The sequence below is a fragment of the Cherax quadricarinatus genome, chromosome 49 (genome assembly GCF_038502225.1).
Source record: "Cherax quadricarinatus isolate ZL_2023a chromosome 49, ASM3850222v1, whole genome shotgun sequence".
Lineage (NCBI taxonomy): Eukaryota > Metazoa > Arthropoda > Malacostraca > Decapoda > Parastacidae > Cherax > Cherax quadricarinatus.
Genome location: NC_091340.1, coordinates 26342382 through 26367083, shown reverse-complemented (window position 1 = coordinate 26367083; position 24702 = coordinate 26342382). Strand labels below are relative to the sequence as shown.

Sequence of the window (24702 nt, the reverse complement as noted above, 5' to 3'; positions counted from 1 at the left end):
TCATATTCCATTCCATTCTATTATTCCATTCCATTCATTCCTGTCCTTTTCCGTTACCTTATTGACCTGCATTAACCATTCCTACATTGCTTTATTCACTTGCCATTCCTTCCTAGCATTACCATTCCCATTCTGATTATTCTATTATTTATTCTAATTCCATTCATTATTCCACCTTTCCATTAACCATTCATTATTCCTGCCATTCCATTCCTTATTATTGCCATTGATTCCATTCCATATTCCATTCCTGCAATTCCATTCCATGCCTTTCCATTACCTCACCATTCCTCTATATTCCTCCTTGCATTCATTACCATTCCTATATTCCATTCCCTGCACATTTCCATTTCATTCATTCCTGGCATTTCCATTCCTCTTTATTCTAATTCCTTACCATTCCTCGTATTCAGCCTAACATTCATTCCCTCTTATTCCATTACGATTCCATTCATTCCATTCCTGACCTTATTCCATTGCCATATTGTATTCCATTCCTTACCATTCCATTCCCATTGCCTTATTCCTGCATATTCATTCCCATTCCATTCCTTATGACTATTCCTACTTATTCCACCTATTCATTCATTCCTCATATTCCATTCCACACCTTCCTTCCATTCCTGTATTCATTTCAATTCCATTCCATTGCCTATTCCATTCACCTCTTATTCCTAACCTTCCTTCCTTGCCATTCCTTCATGCCTTACCTTATTTCCTGCAATTCTCATATTCCATTCCATTCCTACTTATTCCTTCCATTGCCATTACCTATCTTCCTTCCACCTCACCTTCCTCTACCATTTCTATTCCTATATTCATTCACTTACCATTCCATTCTACTCTGCATTCATTCCTTATTCCATTCCTGCTGTATTCCATTCCCTCATATTCCTGCATTCATTCCATTCCACATTCATTCCTCTTATTCCTGATTCCCTTCCATTCCATTCATTCATTCCATTCATTCCTGCTATTCCATTCCTGATATTCCATTCTTCATTCCTCTTATTCCATTCCTTCATTCCATTCATTTCCATTCCTTGCCATTCATTCCATCATTATTTCCATTCACCTGCACATTCCTGCCATTCCTTCAACCTTCCTTTACTAACCATTCCTACTGATTCCATTACTTCATCCATTCCTGCCCTTGTTTCATTCTATTATTCCATTCATTCATTCCATTCCATTACATTCCTTCCATTCCTTCATTCCCATAATTCATTACATTATTCTATTATTCCTTATCTTATTCATTCCTTATTCATTCCATTCATTCATTCCATTCCTTATTGCACCTTCCATACCTTCATTCCTGCACCTTCATTCCCTAACCATTCCCTACCAGTTATTCCTTCCATAGCCATTCCATTCATTTCATTCCATTCACTCCTTAGCTGACCCTATTTTCTCCATTCCTCATATTCATTATTTATATTTCATTCCTACCCATTCCTCACATTCCATTCCTGCCATTCATTCCTGCTTATTCATAGCCTTCCTAACCATTCCATTCCTGCTTATTCATTCCCCTGCATTCATTACCATTCATTCCATTTTCCACTTCCATTCCACCTGCTATTCATTCCTCTTTATTCATTCCTCACCAGCTTACCATTCCTTGCTTATTCCATTCATATTCCTTCCTTATTCATTCCTGTATTTCCATTTCATTACCTGCTGTTTACCTTGCCATTCCATTTCTTCATATTCCTTCCATTCCTCTTATTCCTAAATTCATTCATTATTCCTTATTCCTTATTCTACCATTCCTTCCTAATATTTCCTTGCCTACCTTCATTCCCTGTATTCCTGAGCTTCATTCCTATCTTTCCATTCCTATTATTCCCTAGCCTTCACATTCCATTCCTACCTTCCATTCCTACTGTCACTCCTGACCCATTCCTTGCCATTGCCTTCATGATTCCATTTTATGTTTCCTTATTCCTATTCCATCATTATTCCTTCTATTTCCTTATTCCATTCAGCCTCTGCCTACCATTCATTCATAACCAATTCCTGCCTTATTTCCATTCCTGTTTTCTTGACCTTACCTCTTATTCCTGCCGCTTATGCATTCCGTTCCTTATTCCTGTATTCCTTCCTTACATTCCTTGCCCATTCATTCCATTTATTCCTGCTTATTCCTCACCATTCCATTCCCTACTATTCATTCCCTGCCTTATTCCTAATTTCATTCCATTCATTCCTCACCTTCATTCCATAACATTCATTCATTCATTCATTCCTTATTCATTATTCTGTTATTCATTCCATTCCTTCATTCCACTGGATTCCATACTTATTCCTGCATTCATTCCCCTGTTCCATTCCTGTATTCCCTATTATTCCTACCTTATTCATTCTTACTGTTCAATTATTCCTGACCTGATTCAGCCTTCCTTATTCCATTAATTCCATTCCTACCTTCCTTCCTTCTTCCACCTTCCATATTCCTATTATTCCTTATTCCTTATTCCTCATTATTCCATTCCATTCCATTCTTATTCATTCCATTCCTGCATTCCATTCCACGATCATATTATTCTTATTCCATTCATTCCATATTACATTCCTGCTGTTCATTTCATTCATTCCATTGCCATTCCATTCCTCTTATTCATTACTTCCATTCCATTCCATTCATTCCACTTGCATTCAGTATTCATTCCATTCATATTCACCATTCCATTCCTCTTATTCCTCATATTCCATTCCTGCTTATTCCATTCCTGCCATGCATTCCTATTACCTGTTCATTCCATTCCTTGTTCATTCCTGCTTATTCCATATTATTCATTCATTCATTCCATTCATTCTTCACTTCCATTCCATATTTATTCATATGATTCATTCCATGTATTATTACACATATATTCCATAACATTTCATTCCTGCATTCACATTCCATTCATTCCATTCCTATTCCATTCCTATTCCATTGCATTTCATTTCCTATATTCATTATTGCCCATTCCATTCTATTCATTCCTATAACCTTCATTCTACCTTCATTATTGCCATTCCTTCCTTATTCCACCTGCCTTCAACCTTATTCCATTCCCCTTACATTCCATTCCATTCCTGTCTTATTCATTCTATTCATTCATTCATTCATTCCTCTTATTTACATTCCTCACCATTCCATTCCTCTTGATTCCTTTATTCATTCATTCTGCATTTCATTCCATTCCATTCCATTGCATTCCATTCCTTATTCCTCTTATTCATTCCCTGCGTATTCCATTACCATTCGGCCTTTGCTATGTTCCATTATTCTGGGTTCTACCATTCCAAATCATTCATTCCTATGACCTATTCCATATCTTCCCATTCCTGATTCAATTGCATTCCTGCCTTATTCTATATTCCATTCCATTCAACTTGTTCTTTATTTCCTACCATTATTGCCTTCCTATGACTTCCTATTATTGCCATTCCTCATGCTATTTCCTGCAGCTGTTCATTTCCTACCTTATTTCCTTCTGTATTCCATTCCATAACATTTCAGCCTATAGATTCATTCACTTATTCCATTCCTTCAATTCCTATTGCCTGTATTCCTTACCCATTGCCATTCCTACCATTTTCATTCCTACCTTTTTCCCATTACCACTGCCATTCCTTTTCCTACCTTGACCTACCTTCCTTGCCTTACTTCATTATTCATTCCTACATTCCTTCATTGACCAAATAACATTCCATGCCATTCATTCCTACAACATTCCATTGCCATTACATTCCTCAATTATTCCATTCCATGCTTATTCCTTCCTTATTCTCAACATTCCATTCCTTGTTGGCCTCCTTAGCAGCCATAACCATTACCTGCATTCTTTCTTATTCCCATTCACATTCCTAACATTTCATTCCATGTACCATTTCCATTCCTGCCTTCCATTCCATTCCATTCATTCCATTCACCATATTGCCATACCATTCATTTCCATTCTCATGTTCACTTACATTCATTCCATGTATTCTATATTTATTCCATTCCCTCTTATTCCATTACCATTGCCATTCCTACATTCCCATTCCATTCCTTATTCCTTACATTCCACCTTCCTATATTCATTCATTCCATTCCATTCCTTACCTTCCTTCCTGCAATTATTCCATGTTCCATTCCTATTCCTTATGGATTCATTCCCTGCTTATTCCTGCTTATTCATTCCACTCACCTTCCTGTATTCCTATATTCCTGTGACCTTCCATTTCCTGCCTTAGCTTTACCTGCATTCCATTCTTTATTCCATTACCATTCCATTCCTCTTATTCCATTATATTCCACATTCCTGCTTATTCCATTTATCTTATTCCTGCATTATTCCAGCCATTCATTCCTCACATTCCATTCCTGTTATTCCTACCTTCCTGCATTCTATTCCATTCATTCCTATTATTCCATGCCTTTATTCATTCTATTCCATTCCTGCTATTCATTCCTGTGACCTATTCATTCCATTCCATTAAACCTGTCCATTCCATTCCATTCCTTATTTTTATATATTCCTTCTTATTGCATTCCTTCCTACCTTCCATTACCTGTGACTTCCATTTCTCACATTTCCATTCCATACATTTCCTATTCGACTCATATTCCTTGCATTCACTTATTGCCTATATTCCATTGCCTTATAGATTCATTCCTCTTATTCCTTCTTATTCCTCTTGATTCCTATATTGCATTCATTCCTTCATATTCCTTACCTTTCTTCATTCTTCCTTCCACCTTCACCTCTTTAGCTTCCTATCCCTTCACTTCTATTATTCCTTCATTGCTATTCCATGCATTTATGTTCCATTCCATTCCATTTTCATTCCTGCATTCTATTTTCTGCTTATTCCTGCATTCATTTCCTTACATTCATTTCATAACCATTCCATATATTCCTCTTATTCATTCATTCCTGCCCTTATTTCCATTCCTGTATTCCATTCCATTCCTGTATTCCATTCACCTGACTTCATTTCCATTCCTGCTATTCCTTACCTTGTTCATTCCATTCCCTGCTGACTTCATTCTACCTACATTCCATATTCATCCTACCTTCCTTCCTACCTTCCTACCTTCCTACCTTCCTTCCTACCTTCCTTCCTACCTTCCTACCTTCCTACCTTCCTACCTTCCTTCCTACCTTTTTTCCTACCTTCCTACCTTCCTTCCTACCTTCCTTCCTACCTTCATTCCTTCCTAACTTCCTTCCTTCCTTCCTTCCTTCATCAACTTCATCACTTGTTCCTTCACGGTTGTCTTATGTCTGTGTAGTAACTTCGGTTCCCTTCTGGTCTCTCAAGATTTATCATTTTCTATCTCTTTTACGGCTTCTCTTCTTGTCCTTGTGTTCTTGTTCCTTATTCTTCTGCTTTCTTCTCAGTTTCTGGCTCTTTGATTTACTCTGTGTTTCTTTCAAATCCTCTTTCTCGTACTCTTAATAATAATAATAATAATAATAATAATAATAATAATAATAATAATAATAATAATAATAATAATAATAATAATAATTATTATTATTATTATTATTATTATAAAATAATCTGTATTTGTACAAGTACATGATACAACTTATACAGACCATAGCTCACATCAGTGACATACTGCTATATAGAAAGACTCTTGTTTTGCAGAGTATTTTGGGGAACTTAGGTTAATTTTGTGCCCAGGATGCGACCCACACCAGGCGGCTAGCACCTAGGTACCTATTTACTGCTAAGTGATCGGGGACAGCAGATGTCTTAAGGAAACACGTCCTAATGTTACTACTCGTACCGGGGATCAAACCACGGGCCTCAGTGTGTGAGATGAGTGCACTACCAACCCAGCTACGGGACACCTTGACCTCTCTTCACTCCTTATTGCATCATGGACTTCAGTTCTAAGCGTAGGAAAGGAAAATAAACATGGCACTTATAAACTATTTAGACACATGTGCAACATCTGGTTATCTTTATTGTAGACGTTTCGCCATCCAGTGGCTTTATCAATACAGATTCTAGGACATAATTTGAAGACAGTAGAACTATATATAGAAGATGAGGTAATCAGTCCCTCAACCTTGGAGTTGGTGTGAAGAACACCGTAGTCGTGGAGGTTCTGGAGCAGAGGCAAGGAGCCTGGCGCTTATATACTAACGCCAGGTGGAAAGGGTCTGACCTACTTCGACTGGAAAATCCCGCCTACCAGTGACTATGCCCTCGTCTGCTACACGTCCCTTTCCACTTGCCGTTAGTATACAAGCGCCAGGCTCCTTGCCTCTGCACCAGAATCTCCACGACTACGGTGTTCTCCACACCAACTCCAAGGTTGAGGGACTGATTACCTCATCTTCTGTATATAGTTCTACTGTCTTCAAATTATGTCCTAGAATTTGTATTGATAAAGCCACTGGATGGCGAAACGTCTACAATAAAGATACCCAGATGTTGCACATGTGTCTAAATATCATCTTGTCGGTATTGTATACCTTTCTTGTACTACTTATAAACTATATAATGTAGACCCTAATCACTGGGATAAAGAGTTAGGAATTTTAGTTAGCAGTAATCTAAAACCAAGACAACGGAACATTGGTGTTCATAATATAGCGAATATAATTTTTGGCTTCATATCAAGAAGTATAAATAACAAGAGTCCTCAGGTTAGGCCTCATTTAGACTATGTTGCTCAGTTCTGGTCACCGTATTACAGAATGGACATAAATGCTCTGGAAAACGTATAGAGGAGGATGACAAAGTTGATCCCATGTATCAGAAATCTTCCCTACGAGGATAGACCGAGATCCTGAACCTGCACTCTCTAGAAAGTCGTAGAATTAGGAGGATGATATGACTGAGGTGTATAATTGGAAATCAGGAATAAATAAAGAGGATGTAAATAATGTACTAAAAATATGTAATCAAGACAGGACTCGTAGCAATGGTTGGAAAACTTTAGATTTATAAAGGATATAGGAAAACACTATTTTGATAATAGAGTTGTGGACGGGTGGAACAAACTCCTGAGTAATGTCATCGAACCTTGTGTAGTTTTAAAAATAGATGAGACATGAGTGGGTGTGGATGGGCATGACTTAGATCTGCCTGCATGGGCCAGTAGGTGACTTGAACCTGCCTAGCATGGGACAGTAGACCTGCTGCAGTGCTTCTTCTTTATTATGGTCTTATGTTCACTCTTGTTTTCTTCTTCCTTTCCTTCTTGTTTTGTTTCAATCATTCCTTACCCTTTACATTTCAGCAGTTCCATCATTGTGTACTATCCATCATTTATTGTAGCTTTCTCTTTTCCGGTTCCCATTGCACTTCTCTCGGAAAGTTTCTCCTTCTATCATAGTCATCTATCCCCATTTCCTTCTCTTCACTTCCTCCCTTCCTTGCTTTGTTCCCATTTCCACAAGTAACTACAAACTCACCATCAGGTGACTGCCGGATTTTTCAAGTTTCTCGGAAGTAATTTCTAGTGAGTTGTATTCATTCTGTATAAAAAACAGGTGTAGTCTAGCTGATTCATCTCCTCCCCTCACTCTTGTTGTTTCCTTAACATGTTGTCTCAGAAAGTTCTTCATCACTGTGACTATAAGATTCCCTCACCCTGTTCCTGGTCCACCATGGTGGTCCCAGTTCTCCTAGTTACTTTGTAAGGTGAGGTCTCCTCACCCTACAAAGCTTTAGCTTTGCCTCTTGTTCTCTCGGGCACTGTCCCCAATACTTATAATAATAATAATATCAATAATATTTAGTTCTACAAGAACATGTACAAGGTATAGAGACCATAGCTGACATCACTTGTTATGCAGAGCATTTCATGCAAATTAGGTACTGACTTCAGGTGCTTCTCCAGTGCCTTCTTGAAAGCAGCCAGGGGTCTATTGGTAATCCCTCTTATGTATTATGAGAGGCAGTTGAACAGTCTTGGGCCCCTGACACTTACTGTGTTGACCCTTATTGTGCTATTGGCACCTCTGCTTCTCACTGGGGGATGTTGCGTCGTCTGCCGAGTCTTTTGCTTTCATAGGGAGTGATTTTCGTGTGCAGGTTTGGTACTAATCCTTTAGGATTTTCCAAGTGTATATAATCATGTATCTTTCTCGCCTGCATTCTAGGGAGTACAGGTCGAGGAACTTCAAGCGTTCCCAGTAACTGAGGTGTTTTATCGCAGTTACAGTGATCGTCACAGCAGTTAGAGAGTAACTGCCTTTTCAACACAGTTAATGTACGAGCAGATGTCTTCTTCGAGGGGCCAGGCCGAGGTGTTCTCAATGGAGGACACCTTCAAGCAAATTCGGGTGTCATTTGCAAAGGTGCTGTGGCATCCCTGTCTATGTCAGATATGAGGATGAGGAACAAGATGGGAGTGAGTACTGTGCCTTGTGGAACACAGCTTTTCATAGTAGCTGCCTCAGACTTTACTCTGTTTACTACTACCCCTCTGTGTTCTATTTGTTAGGAAATTATAGATCCATCTACCAGCTTTTCCTGTTATTCCCTTATCATGCATTTTGTGCGCTATCATGCCATGGTCACACCTGTAAAAGGCTTTTGCAAAGTCTACGTATATTACATCTGCATTTTGTTCGTCTTCTAGAACATCCAGGACCTTGTCTAAATCCATGCTGCACTGGGTTGTGTAACTGATGGGTATCTAGATGGGTGACGATCTTGCTTCTTAGAACCCTTTCAAAGATTTTTATGAAATGGAACGTTAGCGCTATCGGTCTGTAGTTCTTTGCTGTTGCTTTACTGCCACCTTTGTGACAGTAAAGCTTTTGGGGCTATGTTTATTGTTTTTAACAGCTGTGGGACAACCCCTGTGTCTATGATCCCTCTCCATAGGATGTTAAAAGTACATGATAGGTGCTTCTTGCAGTTCTTGATGAACTCAGAGTTTCATTGATTTGGCATAAGATAAGAAATATTTTGGGTTTCTTTCAATTTCATTTACGGCTTTTAGTTCAACCCGTGTTTCTTGACTCCTGTAAGATTCCTGTAGCTTTAGTTCGATGTTTGCTATTTCTCTGACCAATGTCTCCCTACGTATTGCAGGTATATTGGCCTCTTGTAGCACCTCTGTTATTCTTTGTCTTCGCCTGTTTAGGGAGTGCCTTTCTCTTTCTAGTTTACATCTTCTTTTCCACAAAGGAATATGCCTTGAGCATACCTCAAGTGCCACAAAGTTAATTTGTTCTAGACATAAGTGTGGATCCGTGTTGCTTAGGTTATCTTCCCAGTTTATATCATTTAGGACCGTTTCCAGATTTTGTAGTCCCTCCAATCTCTGCTGGTTCCTTAACGTCAGTGTATTTCTTCCTCCACCTTTTTCCCCTTCTTTTTTCATACTGTTTGGTAGCCTCTCCGGGAATATCACATGTCTTATTATACCTCAGTTTAGTCTCTGTTAGAGTGACTACATCAGAGTTAGCCTCTGGTACTCTCTCTTTCATGATTTTACACCTGTTAATACTGCATCTACATTTATCTGCCAAACTTTGGTTTACATTGTTTTATGGGCGAGATATTTGCTGACTTTATTCTTGGGGTACTGGGCAAGTTCCGTGGAGTGCTGGGCAAGTTCCGTGGAGTGCTGGGCAAGTTCCGTGGAGTGCTGGGCAAGTTCCGTGGAGTGCTGGGCAAGTTCTGAACTCTTTAACATATGTTGAGAATGTGTGTGTGTGTGTGTGTATGTGTGTGTGTACTCACCTAATTGTGCTCACCAAATTGTGGTTGCAGGGGTCCAGTCATTGCTACTGTCCTCGCTTCTTTACTCATCGTTACTAGGTCACTCTCTCCTTGCTCCATAAGCTTCATCATACCTCTTCTTAAAGCTAAGTATGGTACCTGCTTCCACTATGTCACTTGCCAGACTATTCCACTTCCTGACAATAAATACTTCCTAACATCCCTGTGACTCATCTGAGTCTTCAGCTTCCAATTGTGACCCCTTGTTTCTGTGTCCATATCCACCTTGTCGATTCCTCTCAGTATTTTATGTCTCTATCATGTGTCTCCCCCCCCCAGTCCCTCCCGTCCCCCAGTGTCGTCAGGTCGATTTCCCTTAACCTTTCTTCGTAGGAGATTTCCCTTAGCTCTGGGACTAGTCTTGTTGCAAACCTTTACACTTTCTCTAATTTCTTGACGTGCTTGACCAGATGTGGGTTAAAAACTGGTGTTGCATACTCCAATATGGGCCTAACGTACGCGGTGTATAGAGTCTTGAATGATTTCTTACTGAGATGTCGGAATGTTATTCTTGGGTTTACTAGTCGCCCTTATGCGCACACACATATAGTATGGGTGCACACACACACATGGGCGCACACTCACATACAGTATAGGTGCACACACACATATAGCGCACACACACACATATAGCGCACACACACATATAGCGCACACACATATAGCGCACACACACAGCGCACACACACACATATAGCGCACACACACACACATATAGCGCACACACACATATAGCGCACACACACACATATAGCGCACACACACATATAGCGCACACACACACACATATAGCGCACACACACAGCGCACACACACACATATAGCGCACACACACACATATAGCGCACACACACATATAGCGCACACACACACATATAGCGCACACACACATATAGCGCACACACACACACATATAGCGCACACACACATATAGCGCACACACACATATAGCGCACACACACATATAGCGCACACACATATAGCGCACACACACATATGGGTGCACACACATATACAGTACAGGTGCACACACACATGTGGTAGCTAGGCGCCTTTATTTGTGTGTGTGTAAGTATTTTAACGAGAACACTATATTCACAGCCTTATCATCAGTGTGTAGGACATACATGGCCAGCTCCACCACCCTGGAAGAACGAACCTTCTCTCTGAGTATGTTGTCAGTGGGCCAGGCCACTGGCGTTATTATTGGACCAAGTGAGTGCTACCATTATTATTATTATTATTATTATTATTATTATTATTATTATTATTATTAGTAGTAGTAGTAGTAGTATACAGAATACATACCGAGATATACAGGTACACATTTCAGTGTAAATACCCCCCCCCTTCCTGATCATCTAAATTTTTGTTACTGACATAAAAAAAACATTGTTCCAGTAATCGCAACATTGTTCCAGTTATCACAACATTGTTCCAGTTATTACAACATTGTTCCAGTTATCACAACATTGTTCCAGTTGTTACAACATTGTTCCAGTTATCACAACATTGTTCCAGTTATTACAACATTGTTCCAGTTATCACAACATTGTTCCAGTTATCACAACATTGTTCCAGTTATCACAACATTGTTCCAGTTGTTACAACATTGTTCCAGTTATCACAACATTGTTCCAGTTATTACAACATTGTTCCAGTTATCACAACCTTGTTCCAGTTATCACAACATTGTTCCAGTTATTACAACATTGTTCCAGTTATCACAACATTGTTCCAGTTATCACAACATTGTTCCAGTTATCACAACATTGTTCCAGTTATCACAACATTGTTCCAGTTATCACAACATTGTTCCAGTTGTTACAACATTGTTCCAGTTATCACAACCTTGTTCCAGTTATCACAACCTTGTTCCAGTCAAGCATTGTTCCAGTTATCACAACCTTGTTCCAGTTATCACAACCTTATTCCAGTCAAGCATTGTTCCAGTTATAACAACATTGTTCCAGTTATCACAACCTTGTTCCAGTCAAGCATTGTTCCAGTTATCACAACATTGTTCCAGTTATCACAATCTTGTTCCAGTCAAGCATTGTTCCAGTTATCACAACATTGTTCCAGTTATCACAACATTGTTCCAGTTATCACAACATTGTTCCAGTCATCACAACACTGTTCCAGTTATCACAACATTGTTCCAGTTATAACAACACTGTTCCAGTAAAGCATTGTTCCAGTTATCAAAACATTGTTCCAGTTATCACAACCTTGTTCCAGTCAAGCATTGTTCCAGTTATCACAACATTGTTCCAGTTACCACAACATTGTTCCAGTTATCACAACATTGTTCCAGTTATCATAACATTGTTCCAGTTATCACAACATTGTTCCAGTTATCGCAACATTGTTCCAGTTATCGCAACATTGTTCCAGTTTTCACAACATTGTTCCAGCTATCACAACATTGTTCCAGTTATCACAACATTGTTCCAGTTGTTACAACATTGTTCCAGTTATCACAACATTGTTCCAGTTATCACAACATTGTTCCAGTTATCACAACATTGTTCCAGTTTTCACAACATTGTTCCAGTTATCACAACATTGTTCCAGTTATCACAACATTGTTCCAGTTGTTGCAACATTGTTCCAGTTATCACAACCTTGTTCCAGTTATCACAACCTTGTTCCAGTCAAGCATTGTTCCAGTTATCACAACCTTGTTCCAGTTATCACAACATTGTTCCAGTTATCACAACCTTGTTCCAGTCAAGCATTGTTCCAGTTATCACAACATCGTTCCAGTTATCACAATCTTGTTCCAGTCAAGCATTGTTCCAGTTATCACAACATTGTTCCATTTATCACAACATTGTTCCAGTTATCACAACATTGTTCCAGTTATCACAACACTGTTCCAGTTATCACAACATTGTTCCAGTTATCACAACATTGTTCCAGTCATCACAACACTGTTCCAGTTATCACAACATTGTTCCAGTTATAACAACACTGTTCCAGTCAAGCATTGTTCCAGTTATCACAACATTGTTCCAGTTATCACAACCTTGTTCCAGTCAAGCATTGTTCCAGTTATCACAACATTGTTCCAGTTATCACAACATTGTTCCAGTTATCACAACATTGTTCCAGTTATCATAACATTGTGCCAGTTATCACAACATTGTTCCAGTTATCACAACATTGTTCCAGTTATCGCAACATTGTTCCAGGTATCGCAACATTGTTCCAGTTTTCACAACATTGTTCCAGTTATCACAGTCAGAGAAATAGCAAGCATCGAACTTAAGCTAAAAGAATCCTTTAGGAGTCAGGAATCGCGGGAAGAACTAAAAGCCATAAATGAAATCGAAAGAAACCCAAAGTATTTCTTCTCCTATGCCAAATCAAAATCGAGAACAACGTCCAGTATTGGGCCCCTACTTAAACAAGATGGGTCCTACACAGATGACAGCAAGGAAATGAGTGAGCTACTCAAGTCCCAATATGACTCAGTTTTTAGCAAGCCGCTAACCAGACTGAGAGTCGAAGATCAAAATTAATTTTTTATGAGAGAGCCACAAAATTTGATTAACACAAGCCTATCCGATGTTATCCTGACGCCAAATGACTTCGAACAGGAGATAAATGACATGCCCATGCACTCTGCCCCAGGGCCAGACTCATGGAACTCTGTGTTCATCAAGAACTGCAAGAAGCCCCTATCACGAGCCTTTTCCATCGTATGGAGAGGGAGCATGGACACGGGGGTCGTCCCACAGTTACTAAAAAAAAAACAGACATAGCCCCACTCCACAAAGGGGGCAGTAAAGTAACAGCAAAGAACTACAGACCAATAGCACTAACATCCCATATCATAAAAATCTTTGAAAGGGTCCTAAGAAGCAAGATCACCACCCATCTAGAAACCCATCAGTTACACAACCCAGGGCAACATGGGTTTAGAACAGGTCGCTCCTGTCTGTCTCAACTATTGGACCACTACGACAAGGTCCTAAATGCACTAGAAGACAAAAAGAATGCAGATGTAATATATACAGACTTTGCAAAAGCCTTCGACAAGTGTGACCATGGCGTAATAGCGCACAAAATGCGTGCTAAAGGAATAACAGGAAAAGTCGGTCGATGGATCTATAATTTCCTCACTAACAGAACACAGAGAGTAGTTGTCAACAGAGTAAAGTCCGAGGCCGCTACGGTGAAAAGCTCTGTTCCACAAGGCACAGTACTCGCCCCCATCTTGTTCCTCATCCTTATATCCGACATAGACAAGGATGTCAGCCACAGCACCGTGTCTTCCTTTGCAGATGACACCCGAATCTGCATGACAGTGTCTTCCATCGTGTGTGTGTGTGGTGTGTGTGACTCAACAATCAATATTTGCACCAATAACTCATTACAGTTTGACCGGGTGTGGAAGTGTGAATTGCTCATTACTCTATAATTTGTTCATGATTGTAGCCAAAGTATAAACGTAAGTAACCATTCTACAGAATTCATTACCTTTGTAACTTGTGAGCTCATTACCTTTGTACCTAGTTCAGCTATCAAAACTTTGGGGGCCCAGTCCCTGGACCCATTACGTACCTCTGTAATCTGTAAATACCTTTGTAACTTGTCATGATTGTGACCAGACTTACCTGGAGTTCATTACCTTTGTAAATTGTGAGTTCATTACCTTTGTAAATTGTGAGTTCATTACCTTTGTAAATTGTGAGTTCATTGCCTCTGTAACTTGCTCAGCTATCAAAACTTTGGAGTCCAGTCCCTGGACCAATTATGTACCTCTGTAATCTTTTGACTACCGCCCACAGGATGGGTATGGGGTGCATAATAAACATATTAAACTAACTAAACCATTGCAGACACTGCAAAGCTCCAGGCAGACATCAACCAAATCGTTCAGTGGGCTGCAGAAAACAATATGAAGTTCAACGATGAGAAATTTCAATTACTCAGATATGGTAAACATGAGGAAATTAAATCTTCATCAGAGTACAAAACAAATTCTGGCCACAAAATAGAGCGAAACACCAACGTCAAAGACCTGGGAGTGATCATGTCGGAGGATCTCACCTTCAAGGACCATAACATTGTATCAATCGCATTTGCTAGAAAAATGACAGGATGGATAATGAGAACCTTCAAAACTAGGGAGGCCAAGCCCATGATGACACTCTTCAGGTCACTTCTTCTATCTAGGCTGGAATATTGCTGCACACTAACAGCACCTTTCAAGGCAGGTGAAATTGCCGACCTAGAAAATGTACAGAGAACTTTCACGGCGCGCATAACGGAGATAAAACACCTCAATTATTGGGAGCGCTTGAGGTTCCTAAACCTGTATTCCCTGGAACGCAGGAGGGAGAGATACGTTATTATATACACCTGGAAAATCCTAGAGGGACTAGTACCGAACTTGCACACGAAAATCACTCACTACGAAAGCAAAAGACTTGGCAGACGATGCACCATCCCCCCAATGAAAAGCAGTGGTGTCACTAGCACGTTAAGAGACCATACAATAAGTGTCAGGGGCCCAAGACTGTTCAACTGCCTCCCAGCACACATAAGGGGGATTACCAACAGACCCCTGGCAGTCTTCAAGCTGGCACTGGACAAGCACCTAAAGTCAGTTCCGGATCAGCCGGGCTGTGGCTCGTACGTTGGTTTGCGTGCAGCCAGCAGCAACAGCCTGGTTGATCAGGCTCTGATCCACCAGGAGGCCTGGTCTCAGACCGGGCCGCGGGGGCGTTGACCCCCGGAACTCTCTCCAGGTAAACTCCAGGTAAACATTGTTCCAGTTATCACAACATTGTTCCAGTTACCACAACATTGTTCCAGTTACCACAACATTGTTCCAGTTATCACAAACTTCTTCCAGTCAAGCATTGTTCCAGTTTTCTCAACATTGTTCCAGTAATCACAAGATTGTTCCAGTTATCACAACATTGTTCCAGTTATCACAACATAGTTCCAGTTATCACAACATTGCTCCAGTTATCACAACCTTCCTCCAGTTATCACAACATTGTTCCAGTTATCACAACATTGTTCCAGTTGTCACAACATTGTTCCAGTTATCACAACATTGTTCCAGTTTTCACAACATTGTTCCAGTAATCACAAGATTGTTCCAGTTATCACAACATTGTTCCAGTTTTCACAACATAGTTCCAGTTATCACAACATTGTTCCAGTTTACCTGGAGTTTACCTGGAGAGAGTTCCGGGGGTAAACGCCCCCGCGGCCCGATCTGTGACCAGGCCTCCTGGTGGATCAGAGCCTGATCAACCAGGCTGTTGCTGCTGGCTGCACGCAAACCAACGAACGAGCCACAGCCCAGCTGGTCAGTAACCGACTTTAGGTGCTTGTCCAGTGCCAGCTTGAAGACTGCCAGGGGTCTGTTGGTAATCTCCCTTATGTATGCTGGGAGGCAGTTGAACAGTCTCGGGCCCCTGACACTTATTGTATGGTCTCTTAACGTGCTAGTGATACCCCTGCTTTTCATTGGGGGGATGTTGCATCGTCTGCCAAGTCTTTTGCTTTCGTAGTGAGTGATTTTCGTGTGCAAGTTCGGTACTAGTCCCTCTAGGATTTTCCAGGTGTATATAATCATGTATCTCTCCCGCCTGTGTTCCAGGGAATACAGTTTTAGGAACCTCAAGCTCTCCCAGTAATTGAGGTGTTTTATCTCCGTTATGCGCGCCGTGAAGGTTCTCTGTACATTTTCTAGTTCAGCAATTTCACCTGCCTTGAAAGGTGCTGTTAGTGTGCAGCAATATTCCAGCCTAGATAGAACAAGTGACCTGAAGAGTGTCATCATGGGCTTGGACTCCCTAGTTTTGAAGGTTCTCATTATCCATCCTGTCATTTTTCTAGCAGATGCGATTGATACAATGTTATGGTCCTTGAAGTTGAGATTCTCCGACATGATCACTCCCAGGTCTTTGACGTTGGTGTTTCGCTCTATTTTGTGGCCAGAATTTGTTTTGTACTCTGATGAAGATTTAATTTCCTCGTGTTTACCATATCTGAGTAATTGAAATTTCTCATCGTTGAACTTCATATTGTTTTCTGCAGCCCACTGAAAGATTTGGTTGATGTCCGCCTGGAGCTTTGCAGTGTCTGCAATGGAAGACACTGTCATGCAGATTCGGGTGTTATCTACAAAGGAAGACACGGTGCTGTGGCTGACATCCTTGTCTATGTCGGATATGAGGATGAGGAACAAGATGGGAGCGAGTACTGTGCCTTGTGGAACAGAGCTTTTCACTGTAGTTGCCTCGGACTTTACTCTGTTGACGACTACTCTCTGTGTTCTGTTAGTGAGGAAATTATAGATCCATTGACCGACTTTTCCTGTTATTCCTTTAGCACGCATTTTGTTCGCTATTACGCCATGGTCACACTTGTCGAAGGCTTTTGCAAAGTCTGTATATTTTACATGTGCATTCTTTTTATCTTCTAGTGCATTTAGGACCTTGTCGTAGTGATCCAATAGTTGAGACAGACAGGAGTGACCTGTTCTAAACCCATGTTGCCCTGGGTTGTGTAACTGATGGGTTTCTAGATGGGTGGTGATCTTGCTTCTTAGGACCCTTTCAAAGATTTTTATGATATGGGATGTTAGTGCTATCGGTCTGTAGTTCTTTGCTGTTGGTTTGCTGCCCCCTTTGTGGAGTGGGGCTATGTCTGTTGTTTTTAGTAACTGTGGGACGGCTCCCGTGTCCATGCTCCCTCTCCATAGGATGGAAAAGGCTCGTGATAGGGGCTTCTTGCAGTTCTTGATGAATACGGAGTTCCATGAGTCTGGCCCTGGGGCAGAGTGCATGGGCATGTCATTTATCGCCTGTTCGAAGTCATTTGGCGTCAGGATAACATCGGATAGGCTTGTGTTAACCAAATTTTGTGGCTCTCTCATAAAAAATTCATTTTGATCTTCGACTCTCAGTCTGGTTAGTGGCTTGCTAAAAACTGAGTCATATTGGGACTTGAGTAGCTCACTCATTTCCTTGCTGTCATCTGTGTAGGACCCATCTTGTTTAAGTAGGGGCCCAATACTGGACGTTGTTCTCGACTTTGATTTGGCATAGGAGAAGAAATACTTTGGGTTTCTTTCGATTTCATTTATGGCTTTTAGTTCTTCCCGCAATTCCTGACTCCTATAAGATTCCTTTAGCTTAAGTTCGATGCTTGCTATTTCTCTGACCAGTGTCTCCCTACGCATTTCAGATATATTGACCTCTTTTAGCCGCTCTGTTATTCTTTTCCGTCGCCTGTAAAGGGAGCGCCTGTCTCTTTCTATTTTGCATCTACTCCTCCTTTTTCTTAGAGGAATAAGCCTTGTGCATACATCGAGTGCCACCAAGTTAATCTGTTCTAGGCATAAGTTGGGGTCTGTGTTGCTTAGTATATCTTCCCAGCTTATATCGGTTAGGACTTGGTTTACTTGGTCCCACTTTATGTTTTTGTTATTGAAGTTGAATTTGGTGAATGCTCCCTCGTGACTAGTCTCATTATGTCGGTCTGGGGCTCCACGCATACATGTCTGAACCTCAATTACGTTGTGATCTGAGTATATTGTTTTTGATATGGTGACATTTCTTATCAGATCATCATTGTTAGTGAAGATGAGGTCTAGTGTATTCTCCAGTCTAGTAGGCTCTATTATTTGCTGGTTTAAATTGAATTTTGTGCAGAGATTTAAAAGCTCGTGTGAGTGTGAGTTTTCATCAGAGCTGCCTCCTGGTGTCATTACTGCAACAATATTATTTGCTATATTCCTCAATTTTAGGTGCCTTAAGTTGAAATCCCCCAGGAGCAAGATGTTGGGTGCAGGAGCTGGAAGATTTTCCAGACAGTGGTCAATTTTTAACAGCTGTTCCTGGAATTGCTGGGATGTTGCATCCGGAGGCTTGTAGACTACCACAATGACTAGGTTTTGGTTCTCGACCTTTACTGCTAAAACTTCCACTACATCATTTGAGGCATTTAGCAGTTCTGTGCAAACAAGTGACTCTGCAATGTACAGGCCAACCCCCCACCCTTTTGCCTGTTCACTCTGTCACATCTGTATAGGTTGTAACCTGGGATCCATATTTCATTGTCCAAGTGATCCTTTATGTGGGTCTCTGTGAAAGCCGCGAACATTGCCTTTGCCTCTGCAAGCAGTCCACGGATGAAAGGCATCTTGTTGTTTGTTGCTGGCTTTAGACCCTGTATATTTGCAAAGAAGAATGTTATCGGACTGGTGGTATTGTTGGTACTGGGGGTGGATTTCTTTTCCGGGCATTAGTATCTGTATCTGTTTGTTTGGAGTGGAGGCCATCGACTGTGGTTCCACTCCAGATTGTTCCAGTTATCACAGCATTGTTCCAGTTATCACAACATTGTTCCAGTTATCACAACGTTGTTCCAGTTATTACAACATTGCTCCAGTTATCACAACATTATTCCAGTTATCACAACGTTGTTCCAGTTAACACAACATTGTTCCAGTTACCACAACTTTGTTCCAGTTATCACAACTTTGTTCCAGTTATCACAACATTGTTCCAGTTATCACAACATAGTTCCAGTTATCACAACATTGTTCCAGTTAACACAACTTTGTCTCAACATCACAAATAATACAAGATGACACACACAATTTCTTATTGGCTTGGGTACAAAAAAATTGTGATCTTAGAGGTGATGTTACATGTAGGGATAATTATATATTGCTCTAAGATGGAGATAAATGGTATAAAACACCAACATGGAGAAATAGACAGAAATGCAGAGTAATGCAGTCCTTTATCAACTCTGTTTGACCCACACAGTGGACTTTATCAAGTCACAAACATCATCTTGATAAAGCCACAGTGTCACACACACACCTTGATAAAGCCAGTGTCACAAACACATCTTGATAAAGCCACAGTGTCACAAACACATTTTGATAAAGCCAGTGTGTGTGTTAAACAGTCAAATAGGATCACATTATACTTTGTGTCTATTTTTCCATATTGCTTTACTTTGTCCTTTGGATGTATGGAAGTTTGTCATGGGATTTTCTCTGCAGTTTGTGATGATTATTGCAGTTTTATAATAAATGTTTTGGATGTTGCAATCTCCCTGACATATCAACACCACGACACCCGAATCTGCATGACAGTGTCTTCCATTGCAGACACTGCAAGGCTCCAGGCGGACATCAACCAAATCTTTCAGTGGGCTGCAGAAAACAATATGAAGTTCAACGATGAGAAATTTCAATTACTCAGATATGGTAAACATGAGGAAATTAAATCTTCATCAGAGTACAAAAGAAATTCTGGCCACAAAATAGAGCGAAACACCAACGTCAAAGACCTGGGAGTGATCATGTCGGAGGATCTCACCTTCAAGGACCATAACATTGTATCAATCGCATCTGCTAGAAAAATGACAGGATGGATAATGAGAACCTTCAAAACTAGGGAGGCCAAGCCCATGATGACACTCTTCAGGTCACTTGTTCTATCTAGGCTGGAATATTGCTGCACTCTAACAGCACCTTTCAAGGCAGGTGAAATTGCCGACCTAGAAAATGTACAGAGAACTTTCACGGCACGCATAACGGAGATAAAACACCTCAATTACTGGGAGCGCTTGAGGTTCCTAAACCTGTATTCCCTGGAACGCAGGAGGGAGAGATACATGATTATATACACCTGGAAAATCCTAGAGGGACTAGTACCGAACTTGCACACGAAAATCACTCACTATGAAAGCAAAAGACTTGGCAGACGATGCACCATCCCCCCAATGAAAAGCAGGGGTGTCACTAGCACGTTAAGAGACCATACAATAAGTGTCAGGGGCCCGAGACTGTTCAACTGCCTCCCAGCACACATAAGGGGGATTACCAACAGACCCCTGGCAGTCTTCAAGCTGGCACTGGACAAGCACCTAAAGTCAGTTCCTGATCAGCCGGGCTGTGGCTCGTACGTTGGTTTGCATGCAGCCAGCAGCAACAGCCTGGTTGATCAGGCTCTGATCCACCAGGAGGCCTGGTCACAGACCGGGCCGCGGGGGCGTTGACCCCCGGAACTCTCTCCAGGTAAACTCCAGGTATTGTTCCAGTTATCACAACATAGTTCCAGTTATCACAACATTGTTCCAGGTATCACAACATTATTCCAGTTATCACAACATTGTTCCAGTTATCACAACGTTGTTCCAGTTATCACAACATTGTTCCAGTTATCACAACATTGTTCCAGTTATCACAACCTTGTTCCAGTTATCACAACATTGTTCCAGTTATCACAACCTTGTTCCAGTTATCACAACATAGTTCCAGTTATCACAACATTGTTCCAGTTATCAGAACATTGTTACAGTTATCATAACATTATTCCAGTTATCACAACATTGTTCCAGTTATCACAACATTGTTCTAGTTACCAGAACATTGTTCCAGTTATCACAACATTATTCCAGTTATCACAACATTATTCCAGTTATCACAACATTGTTCCAGTTATCACAACATTGTTCCAGTTATCACAACATTGTTCCAGTTATCACAATATTATTCCAGTTATCACAACATTGTTCCAGTTATCACAACATTATTCCATTTATCACAACATTGTTCCAGTTATCACAACATTGTTCCAGTTATCACAACATTGTTCCAGTTATCACAACATAGTTCCAGTTATCACAACATTGTTCCAGTTATCACAATATTGTTCCAGTTATCACAACATTGCTCCAGTTATCACAATATTTTTCCAGTTATCACAACTGTCGTGGCGGGTTCGTAGGAGATATGAAGGCTGGAGATAAACACACTTGTTGGATGGTAACACTATATTGCAGAGTGTGTAGGGAGAGACCCAGCCTGCCTGTCCTATCACCTGCTTCGATTACCAGGAACTGAGAAGGATCCCAGGCGGGAAGGGCTCACAACAGCGTCACGTGACGTCACATAATCTAGTCCCTAGGCCTAGCAAGGGGTCGTGTATGTAAAACATATGGATGGTGCTAACTATGATACTCAGATAAGCTATACAACACATGAGGGGGACCAACAACTATGCTGACACAACATTGTTCCAGTTATCAAAACATTGTTCAAATTATTACAACGTTATTTCATTTATGACAACATTGTTCCAGTTCTACAGGCTGTGCTGACTTTGACCATCCCGGATAACTTGGACACTGGTGTCGAATGGTTCCAGTGGAACAAGTACACTGCTCCAGCCTGGATCAGTGCTGTCCTGGCAGTGATCAACCTGGTTATCCTGCTGCCTTGTGTGTTCCAAGTGAGTGGTAGTAGTTGTGGTAGTTGTTGTGGTAGTTGTTGTGGTTGTTGTGGTAGTAGTTGTGGTAGTTGTTGTGGTAGTTGTTGTGGTAGTTGTCGTGGTAGTTGTTGTGGTAGTAGCTGTGGTAGTTGTTGTGGTAGTTGTTGTGGTAGTTGTTGTGGTAGTTGTTGTGGTAGTTGTTGTGGTAGTAGTTGTGGTAGTTGTGGTAGTAGTTGTGGTAGTTGTGGTAGTAGTTGTGGTGGTAGTTGTGGTAGTTGTTGTGGTAGTAGTTGTGGTACTTGTTGTGGTAGCTGTTGTGGTAGTTGTCGTGGCAGTTGTTGTGATAGTTGCTGTGGCAGTTATTGGGGTAGTTATGGCAGTTGTTGTGGTAATTGTGATAGTTGTTGTGTTGTTGAGGTAGTTGTGGTAGTTGTTGTGGTAGTAGTTGTGGTAGTTGTTGTGGTAGTTGTTATGGTAGCTGTTGTGGTAGTTGTTGTGGTAGTTGTTGTGGTAGTTGTTGTGGTATCTGTTGTGATAGTCGTTGTGGTAGTTGTTGTGGTAGTAGTTGTGGTAGTTGTTGTGGTAGTTCTTGTGGTAGTTGTGGTAGTAGTTGTGGTAGTAGTTGTGGTAGTTGTTGTGGTAGTTGTTATGGTAGTTGTTTACCTGGAGAGAGTTCCGGTGGTCAACGCCCCCGCGGCCCGGTCTGTGACCAGGCCTCCTGGTGGATCAGAGCCTGATCTGGTAACGAGGCTGTTACTGCTGGCTGCACGCAATCCAACGTACGAGCCACAGCCCTGCTGGTCAGGTACCGGCTTTAGGTGCTTGTCCAGTGCCAGCTTGAAGACTGCCAAGGGTCTGTTGGTAATCCCCCTTATGTATGCTGGGAGGCAGTTGAACAGTCTCGGGACCCTGACACTTATTGTATTGTCTCTTAACGTGCTAGTGACCTTGCTTTTCATTGGGGGGATGTTGTATCGTCTGCCAAGTCTTTTGCTTTCGTTGTGAGTGATTTTCGTGTGCAAGTTCGGTACTAGTCCCTCTAGGATTTTCCAGGTGTATGTAATCATGTATCTCTCCCGCCTGCATTCCAGGGAATACAGGTTCAGGAACTTTAAGTGCTCCCAGTAATTGAGGTGTTTTATCTCCGTTATGTGCACTGTGAAGGTTCTCTGTGCATTTTCTAGGTCAGCAATTTCACCTGCCTTGAAGGTGAGATCCTCCGACATGATCACTCCCAGGTCTTTGACGTTGGTTTTTCGCTCTATTTTGTGGCCAGAATTTGTTTTGTACTCTGATGAAGTATTGATTTCCTCGTGTTTACCATATCGGATTAATTAAAATTTCTCATCGTTGAACTTCATATTGTTTTCTGCAGCCCATTGAAAGATTTGGTTGATGTCCATCTGGAGCCTTGCAGTGTCTACAATGGAAGACACTGTCATGCAGATTCGGGTGTCATCTGCAAAGGAAGACACGGTGCTGTGGCTGGCATCCTTGTCTATGTCAGATATGAGGATGAGGAACAAGATGGGAGCGAGTACTGTGCCTTGTGGAACAGAGCTTTTCACCATAGCTGCCTCAGACTTTACTGTGTTGACTACTACTCTTTGTGTTCTGTTTGTGAGGAAATTATAGATCCATCTACCAACTTTTCCTGTTATTCCTTTAGCACGCATTTTGTGCGCTATTACGCCATGGTCACACTTGTCGAAGGCTTTTGCAGTCTGTATATATTACATCTGCATTCTTTTTGTCTTCTAGTGCATCTAGGACCTTGTCGTAGTGATCCAATAGTTGAGACAGACAGGAGTGACCTGCTCTAAACTCATGTTGCCCTGGGTTGTGTAACTGATGGGTTTCTAGATGGGTGGCAATCTTACTTCTTAGGACCCTTTTAAAGAGTTTTATGATATGGGATGTTAGTGTTATCGGTCTGTAGTTCTTTGCTATTGCTTTACTGCCCCCTTTATGGAGTGGGGCTGTCTGTTGTTTTTAGTAACTGTGGGACGACCCCAGTGTCCATGCTCCCTATCCATAGGATGGTAAAAGCTCGTGATAGGGGCTTCTTGCAGTTCTTGATGAATACGGAGTTCCATGAGTCTGGCCCTGGGGCAGAGTGTATGGGCATGTCACTTATCGCCTGTTCGAAGTCATTTTGCGCCAGGATAACATCAGATAGGCTTGTGTTAACCAGATTCTGTGGCTCTCTCATAAAAAATTAATTTTGATCTTCGACTCTCAGTCTGGTTAGCGGCTTGCTAAAAACTGAGTCATATTGGGACTTGAGTAGTTCACTCATTTCCTTGCTGTCATCTGTGTAGGACCCATCTTGTTTAAGTAAGGGCCCAATACTGGACGTTGTTCTCGACTTTGATTTGGCATAGGAGAAGAAATACTTTGGGTTTCTTTCGATTTCATTTATGGCTTTTAGTTCTTCCCTCGATTCCTGACTCTTATAAGATTCCTGGAAAATCCTAGAGTGACTAGTACCGAACTTGCACACGAAAATCACCCACTACGAAAGCAAAAGACTTGGCAGACGATGCACCATCCCCCCAATGAAAAGCAGGGGTGTCACTAGCACGTTAAGAGACCATACAATAAGTGTCAGGGGCCCGAGACTGTTCAACTGCCTCCCAGCACACATAAGGGGGATTACCAACAGACCCCTGGCAGTCTTCAAGCTGGCACTGGA

At 41.3% G+C, this 24702-nt stretch overlaps 1 protein-coding gene across 6 annotated transcripts in view; it reads left to right on the top strand.

The window, feature by feature from the left end:
* The window catches only part of LOC128697053 (major facilitator superfamily domain-containing protein 8), a 90757-nt gene that overhangs the window by 59854 nt on the left and 6201 nt on the right, over positions 1-24702 (top strand). For all 6 annotated transcript variants that reach the window (XM_070095307.1, XM_070095305.1, XM_070095306.1 and 3 more), the window contains 2 exons: positions 10843-10956; positions 21880-22028. In XM_070095307.1, the coding sequence (XP_069951408.1) occupies positions 10843-10956; positions 21880-22028 (263 nt within the window). The remainder of the gene's footprint in view (positions 1-10842; positions 10957-21879; positions 22029-24702) is intronic.